General features: G+C 54.3%; 1 protein-coding gene across 14 annotated transcripts in view; it reads left to right on the top strand.

Moving 5' to 3' along the window:
* The first annotated feature begins 1,220 nt into the window (after positions 1-1,220).
* SLC5A10 (solute carrier family 5 member 10) overlaps positions 1,221-7,960 on the top strand; it is a 28,769-nt gene continuing 22,029 nt past the window's right edge. For 11 of the 14 annotated variants that reach the window (XM_004945208.5, XM_004945213.5, XM_004945214.5 and 8 more), the window contains exons 1-7: positions 1,221-1,339; positions 1,979-2,050; positions 2,532-2,636; positions 3,179-3,238; positions 3,362-3,466; positions 6,029-6,134; positions 7,153-7,233. In XM_004945208.5, the coding sequence (XP_004945265.1) occupies positions 1,229-1,339; positions 1,979-2,050; positions 2,532-2,636; positions 3,179-3,238; positions 3,362-3,466; positions 6,029-6,134; positions 7,153-7,233 (640 nt within the window). In that variant the 5' untranslated portion in view covers positions 1,221-1,228. Of the gene's footprint in view, positions 1,340-1,910; positions 2,051-2,531; positions 2,637-3,178; positions 3,239-3,361; positions 3,467-6,028; positions 6,135-7,152; positions 7,234-7,960 lie in introns of all 14 variants that reach the window. The other 3 variants (XM_040647567.2, XM_040647568.2, XM_004945212.5) reach the window with 3 other exon arrangements.

Raw genomic sequence — 7,960 nt, forward strand, 5'->3', positions numbered from 1 at the left:
GTAGTGTATGGAATTGAGGGCAGTTGTGGAGCAGGGAATGTGTGAAGCCTGTTTTCTTGGCCCCAGGATTTCTGCTTGTGTTGGTACTTGTTTAGCTGAAGGATAGAGCTGCTCTGGAGGTGGTGTGTGGGGTTTGGTTTGCAGGGAGAGGTGGTGGCAGCGCCTTGAGGATGAAAATCTGGAGGTTCCAGCTGATAAACTCAGCTCATCACAGGTAAACTGAGTCTAAAGAGGTTTGTGTCCTGGCCTGAATGGGGGAAGTTCACATTCATACAACCCGAAACAACAAACCCAAACAAAAACCAGCCATAATACAAGGTCGGACTTGTTCAGGTGTGTTCTGCCAGCTGTCCCAGTGGACACTCACATGCAGTGGGCTGCTCTGAGCTGCTCAGTGACCAGAAGTTCCTGGCTGTGGTGGAATTAATGAGTGTTTATTTAAGGGTTGTTGGGTCTAATTGCTCTCAGTCACAATGTCCTACAAATAAGTACGAAACTCCTTGCATGTCCAAAATCAGAGGTAAAAATGAACCTTTGCTGACACGACTGTGAGGGAGGCGACCATCCGTGGGGTTTGGAAGGCTTCCCCCCATTCCCTCGTGTCTGTCAGCACCCAGCTGGCACAGCAGAGGCCGGGGCTGTGGCTGGGAGTCCTGGGGAGCACTCGGGCTTGGTGCATTCACCAAGTGAGACGGAGCTGCTTTTTGCTTTGCTGTCCTGTGAGGTATGTTCTGTCTGTGAGGTGCCGAACAGTGAGGGTGCACCTGGTTATGCTGTAGTGACAGTGGGTTATTAAACAGTTCTGTGGTGTTACTAGATACACCAGGCTGACATATTAACACGTGCATGTACTTGGAATGTGTTAATGTGGGTTAAATTCCGGTTGAGCAGTGAGGGAGAACTTCACCTCTCACGAGTGCTGCATAAAAAGCATTAAAAAAAAAACCCCAAACCGATAAATGAGACTGGAGTCACTGCTCGTGTGTGTGATGGCAGAATGCAGAGGGGCTCTGTGCTCTGGCTGTGCATGTGGAGCTGTGGTCCCTCAGGTCGCTCTGCTGGCAGGGCTGGCTCCTGTGGGCAGGTGGGGGCAAGGGCTGGGGGTGCTGAGCTGCGAGGTGGGAGGGGGTTGATTAATGATCAATTCCATCAGGCAGCAACGAGTTACTGATTCTGTGACCGCCAGTGGGAGGCTTTCCTGGGGGGTGAAGGAGGGAGCAGAGGAACGATGGAAGGCAATTCCACAGCTGGGTCCTTCACCCCTTTGCAGCAGTTCAGCGTTGCTGATCTTGTGGTCATAGTGACTTACTTTTCCTTAAACCTTGCTGTGGGAATATGGGTAAGAGTGTTCTCGTTATTCAGCTTTTGCTTTCCTCTTCCATCATTTAAAATATACTTTTTCTTTTTTTCCCTCATTGAAGTTTACATTTGTTGCATAATTTTGCATACTGTGCTATCTTTGTTCTGCTGTGTGCACCCTCTGCTCCTCTCATCCCTCATGGAAGGACTCCTTCTGCCTCAGAACGAGGTGGGCTGAACCTGGCACAAACTTCTCCCCCATCCTGCTGCCTTTGAGCAGCTCTGCCCTTCTCTATGACAGGCTGTTAAGACAAATGCACTGCTCACCACAAGCAGCTCTCGGCAACCTGCAATTTGACTCAAAGGCTCTCCAAAGCCACGTATTCTGCCTTGCAGAAAAATCCTGGCCGAGGCCGTGCCCTACGAGCCTGCCTGTCTGCCCGGCATGGAGGCAGCATCCTCTGCCCTCCCACTGCCCGCTCTGGGGTGCCCCTTTACTGCTCGTGGCTCCGGGGATTTGGGGTGCAGCTGCTGTTTCGTGTAATTATGCCAGAGTTGCAGAGCTCCCATTAATTATCCAGTCTTTTGTCTCTCGGCTTCTCGTCTGGCAGGCTGGGTTCTTGGTTTCTTGTCTGGGTTTGCAGGGAAAGTGTTGCGTGCTGATGATTTCTCCTCCCAGTCTTCATGCAGGGTGAACAGGAACACGGTCAGCGGCTATTTCCTTGCTGGCAGAGACATGGCATGGTGGCCAGTAAGTAGAGCCCTCGTGGTTCCCCCGTGATGGAGCACTGCTTGGTCCTCACCCTGCCTTGTGCAGACCCTTTGGTGTGGGGTCCCCCTAGGGGTTCCATCCTGAGACCTGAGCTCCTCAATGTCTTTATCAATGACACAAACGTCAGTGATAAATGATGGGATCGAGTGTGTACCCTCAGCAGTTTGCTGATGGCACCACACTGAGCAGTAGCCTGGGCAGCCTGATCTAGTGGCTGGCAGCCCCGTCTGTGGCTAAGGATTGGAACCGGATGATCTTTAAGGTCCATTCCAAGTGAAGCCATTCTGTGAAACCAAGAAAACCCACCCCAAACCCAGTAGGGATGTTGACATGAGTTGCACACAAGGAGTATTGGTTGCTGGGGCCCAACGTGCACCTCCAAAGGACTCTGATAGGAGTTGTCCTTGCACAACGTGCCCATGTCCACACGTCCCAGCAGCTCCTCCTGCTCTCTCTGCAGATCGGAGCCTCTCTGTTTGCCAGCAGTGAGGGCTCAGGGCTCTTTATTGGACTGGCTGGGACCGGTGCTGCTGGGGGAATCGCTGTCACTGGCTTTGAGTGGAATGTAAGAAATGTCTTGTGTTATCAAGGAGATGAGTTTTTTGAGCCTCGTGGCTGCAGGTAGCTGTCTATGAAGCCTTGGGAGGAATTGTGCAGAGGATAACCGATGCAACCCCACAAATTCAGCTTCTCTACATCATGCCCAGTGTGTGTATCGTGATGTTGGAGTCAGGTCAAGCCCTTGTGAATAGGGAGTTGGATGCTTTAGAGCAGAGCTTCCTACTCCAGCCCTGCATCACCCCAGCAGGGAGGTGGCTTTGTGGGTCACCAGTTTGCTGCTTTCCCATGGGTGATGTCCAAAATCCTGGGCTTCTATAGCAAAACCACGGCACATGAGGAGGTGGCAGTGGGATGCTTCTGGAGATGAAGGGCTGAGAGGGGCAGGGTCCCGTTTGCAGGGTGCTGGGTGGTCTCCACTGTGATCTTACATGCTTGCACCTCCTGTTTGGGACCACTTGGAGAAACAAATGTGTGTGAAGGGGGGGGGGGCTGGGGTTGGGACAAGTGTGGTGAATGGGACAGTGCTGTGTGCTTCCTTCCCAACAGGCGACGTACGCACTGCTGGCACTGGCCTGGGTCTTCGTCCCAGTCTACATCTCCTCTGGGGTACGTGGATCTACCCCAATCCCAGGAGCACCCCTGAACCCTGCCCTGGGAATGCCGAAGCGTCTCAGGGAAGGTGACGTGGGGACAGGATGGGGAAACCACCTGTCCTGTCCCCTCCTGCAGATCGTCACCATGCCTGAGTACCTGCAAAGAAGGTTTGGAGGCGAGAGGATCCGGATGTACCTCTCTGGGCTGTCACTCCTGCTGTCCATCTTCACCAAAATCTCTGTAAGTACGCTCTGCTCAGCTCTGGAGCAGCTCCATGATGTGCCTCGTTGTGGAGAGGCTGTGGGTGAGAGGCACTCAGGCTATGCTGTGCCCTGGGGTTTTATCCACGCTCTGCGGCTCTGAGGAGTCCTGCGGGGGATTACTGCACAATTTAGCAAGCGTTTCTGCCTGGAGGCAGCGGGTGGCTGCAGCAGCAGCTGTGTCCCCACGCAGCGGCGCTCACTGCCCGCTGCTCCGGGATGCACAGCGCAGCCCAACTGTGGCAGCACCGCTGCTGCTCCGCATCGCAGCCTGCACGGAGCCTGAGAGGAGTGGAGGGGGCCGGGATTTCCCCGTGTCCGTGCTGCTCTCAGCCTTGCAGAAGTGCCCTCTCCTGCCCATCCTCAGCCCTCGGTCCCTTTGTGTCCTGATGGAGCTGCTGGGACTCGCCCAGCTCTGCCTGCCGCTCCCACTGGGACGGGTGGCAGTATCTGTCCGGTTCACAAGTTGGGGCAATGATACCCATTATTCCCTGGTTGTCCTAATGCCTGGGAACTCGTCAACACTCACTTCTCTTCCCTGTTCCCATGGCGCCCAGGGAGGGAGGTGGTTCGGTATTTATCTTGGTGATCTGAATAGAATTTGAGGGCTGCCTGTATTGGGGTCTCTCTCCAGATGATCGCACGACCCCTCCTCTTTTACCAAAGCATGTGCTCTGCCATGGGGATGCTCAGCCCACACATCTCCCGGTTCCACCAGTGACTTTGGCTGGAGGGCATGGACATCCCACACCCCCCCTCATAGCTCTGTCTGTGCTGTTGCTCAGCCCGTGCCATGCTTTCTTTGTGCTGCTGAGCTTCCTGTGACCACTGAGCCATGCAGGACCCCATAGAAGAGGGACCAACCTGACTGGGATTACCTGGCATCTGGCGCCACCCATGGTGAGCCCATGCAATGGTTGGGGTGAGTGCTGGCAGATGTGCCAGGTGGTGATACGGGTGTCCTTTCCCTGGTGCTGAGCACAGTGTGAAGCTCAGGGCAATGGGGACCGTCACCACTGCTCCAGTGACTCTGTTGTGGGCAGAGGACACCATTCTCCCTCCTCCCCATTTGCTGGTCTCCAACCCTCCGTGGTTGGAGCAGCCCAAGGCCCAGCTGAGAGATTACATTCCCCTTAGCTAGGAATAGGTGAACTTTGTGGAGAGCCCTGCAGACTCCTCTGTGTCCCACGTAACTCATTCTGCTCAGGCTCGGGTTTGGCCAGCAGCTCCCCTTGGGAAGGCATTGGTGGTGTTGGGTAAGAACGGGTTTCTAAGTGAGGTCAATGGCAGAGGCAGGGATCTCACCGGATTAGGAGCATGACTTCAAAGGCTTCTGCTCTCCTTCTACAGTTGAAAGGACTTGTTTTATGAATAGGTCATGCCTGGTTTTAATTAGCTTGTTTTTGTATTTGGGATGTCTTATTAACAACTCAGTCACATGTGCTTTTATTTTTTCCCACTGTAGCAACATTATGAGGAAGGGAGGTGAGGATCCTTCTGCTTCCTCATAGCAAAGGCTTAGACTCATTTGCAGACGACTGCAAAAATGCTTTGGTGTTGAGAAAACCCAGGTTATGAAATGTCTTCTCTAGGGCTGAACATTCACATCTGAGCTCTGGGGCTCTGCTTCTTGTTCATCCCTGGAAGTGCCTGAGGCTGCGGGTGGTACCCTGTGCAGCCTGATGTGGTGGGAGGCAGTCAGCCCATGGCAGGGGTTGGGGCTGGGGGGGCTGTGAGGTCTCTTCCAACCAACCATGCAGTAGTTCTATGGTTCTGTGATCTTTAAGGTCCATTCCAACCCAAACATTCCATGGTTCTGTGACCATTGCACTGGGAGGAGATGGCTGGGGCCTTTGGTTGGGTCTTTTCTGCCTTGTAGGTGAAGCTTGCAGTGCGGAGATGACTTAGTTGTCCTCCTATAGGGCTGCTTGGATGTGTCTGTGGGATCCTGCTACAGCCTGGTATCACCTGGGGTGAAAGGCATCTCTGAAAGAAGAGCTGCTGGTGGAGGTTTTGGCATGGTTGCCACTGGGTTGGTTCCACTTCAGCAGGACTTAGTGGGGTGAATTTCCTCTTGGTGCTCTTGAGGGCTCTCCTGGAGACGTGGCCAAGCCTGAGTGCCACCAAGGACGTGTAGCATCTCCCTGAGGGTGCTGGAAGGGACAGTGGTGGAAAGTCTGGTGCAAATATCATGGAACAGGCCCTGAACTGGGGTCCTCAAGCTCGTGGTGCAAATTCACTTCTGGTTGGTTGATTTGTGCTTTAGTTAGTGTTATGCCTAACTGTGTGGGCTCACCTGGGATGGGCATGGCAGCACCAGGTAGGAGCACCCAAAGGTGCCGGATGCCAGGAGGGGTGCGGCCCCCAGGTGGCACCAGGTGCCCATCTCCAGGACTCTGCAGGAAGCATGGTGAGATGCCAGCTGGGGAGCAGGGCATTGCCAGGTTAGGCCTAATCCTGTGAGGGACTGAGCACTGCTCGCAATCCACGTTGTTCCCAAAGGCTGTGGCACCGTGCAGCCATACTCCTTGTCTCTGTGCAGACCGACCTGTACTCAGGGGCTCTGTTTGTGCAAGTCTGCCTGGGCTGGAACCTCTACCTCTCCACCGTTCTGATGCTGCTGGTGACAGGGCTCTACACCATCGCAGGTAGGCTGCTCACCGTCTGGCTTCTTTGGCTGAACCATGCCACCTGCACTCCTATTTTACTCTTCTTTGTGTGCTCTTCGGGGCTGATACTGCTCCAGACGTGGCTCATGGGGCTGCTGTTCCCTGTGCCACCCAGCATTTGCTGTGCATCCTTCTGAGCCTCAGCTTGAGTACTGACTCCGGTGTGAGCTCTCCTTTGTCATTACAACTCTGCTTTTGTAATCACTCGCTCCTCCTCTGTCTCATAGCTAAATGCTTTCTTGTGTGTGCACCTATTTGTAATCAGCTCTAATCAGCGCTTCTCCTATTACAGAACCATTACTGAGGCAGCTAAAATCTGAGAGCCCTTTGCCTAACCCGTTTCCCACCTGCTCTGCCTGCAGTGCAACTCGCTGCCATTCCCCTGCCCAGCTGCAGGGAACGCCTCCTGCGAGCATTCCCACATTGGGACCGTTTCTATGCAGCACCACTCGGCGCCCTTCCTTTGTGATTTGGGGCTATGATGAATTGGAGATGGAAATGGGGAGCCCCTGGCTTGTAGACCCACTCTTGCATTACAGAACCAACGATCCTTTCCAGGATATTATTCCAGCTTTTATTTAAGCTGGGACGTCCTGTTCCCTGGTAGCCCCAGTGGAGATGCCCAGCAGTAAATCCTCCCCCAGTATCTTTTCCCAGCCATCAAAATGGGGAAATGATGTAATTGCATCCAAAACGTGGTGGATTTTGCAAGACTCCGGTTTTGAGCAAATCCCACATTGGCTTTTCCCTGCCCACGAGGCTCACTGTGCAGCAGGGCATTCCGGTGCATGCCCGGCAGAGGTGTGCTCGCTGTGTCACCCCAGTCCCGAGCAGATTGCAGGCATGGCCGGGCAGGTGCTGGATGGGGATGAATCAGGGACTTGGGTTGAAACAGGTTGAAACCCATTTTCTTTAGGTCCGCTACTTCTTTGTGCACATGGGCAGTCTTCTGGGGCTGCACAGCCCGTGGGTGCTCACAGTGCTTTGCTCTTTGCAGGGGGGCTGGTGGCCGTCATCTACACCGATGCGCTGCAGACGCTCATCATGGTCCTCGGAGCCATCGTGCTGGCGGTGAAAGGTAGGAGCTGGGAGGACCGCTGTGCCCCGTCTGCCCTGCTTGGGCAGTCCCAGATAAATAAAAAGACTCAGCCTGAGCAGTTTGGTGGCCGAACAGCAACAGTTACCTAAGGGAAGTCTGTGGTCTACCTGTGTCCCCTTGCTGTTGCATTTCCCCTCTATGCCATTCTTTGTGGGTATGGCATCCTGCTGGTTCTTTTTGTGGGCTTTCTCCAGTGCTGGTGACCTCTTGGCTGTCCTCAGGTCCCCACAGTCTGAGAGCTCACTCCAGCGTTTGGCTGAAGCTTGGGCATCGCTTCTCAGCTGGGTTCAGCTTAGGTCCCAGTGCCAAAGGTTGGTGTGTGGGGAGTGGGATGCCCAGATCCTGAGATGAAAGAGCCCATCCAGGTGTCCTGCAGTGGGACAGCAGCAGGGCAGGTCTGCAGCAAGATGCACTTGCAAACAAATGAACAGACAGGCAGTTGAGGCTTCACTTTACAGAAGGGAGAAAAGAGAGGGAAGGTCCTCCCCTACTGAGTGAGGTATCAGTAACAGTAGATACCCCAGCAGAGGGAGGACCTGTGCCAGGCAGAGGAACTGCCCCAACTGCTCCACACCGCAGCCCACATGTCAGACCAGATGCTTGGGTATCCCTGATTGTTGTCTGAAGTGCTCATTGCCCACAGGTCCTCTGATGCTTTCCCTTGTGCTCTTGGGTGGCAGCAGGAGGGCAGCAAGGCATGGCTGGG

This window comes from Gallus gallus, chromosome 14, assembly GCF_016699485.2.
Source record: "Gallus gallus isolate bGalGal1 chromosome 14, bGalGal1.mat.broiler.GRCg7b, whole genome shotgun sequence".
Classification (NCBI taxonomy): domain Eukaryota; kingdom Metazoa; phylum Chordata; class Aves; order Galliformes; family Phasianidae; genus Gallus; species Gallus gallus.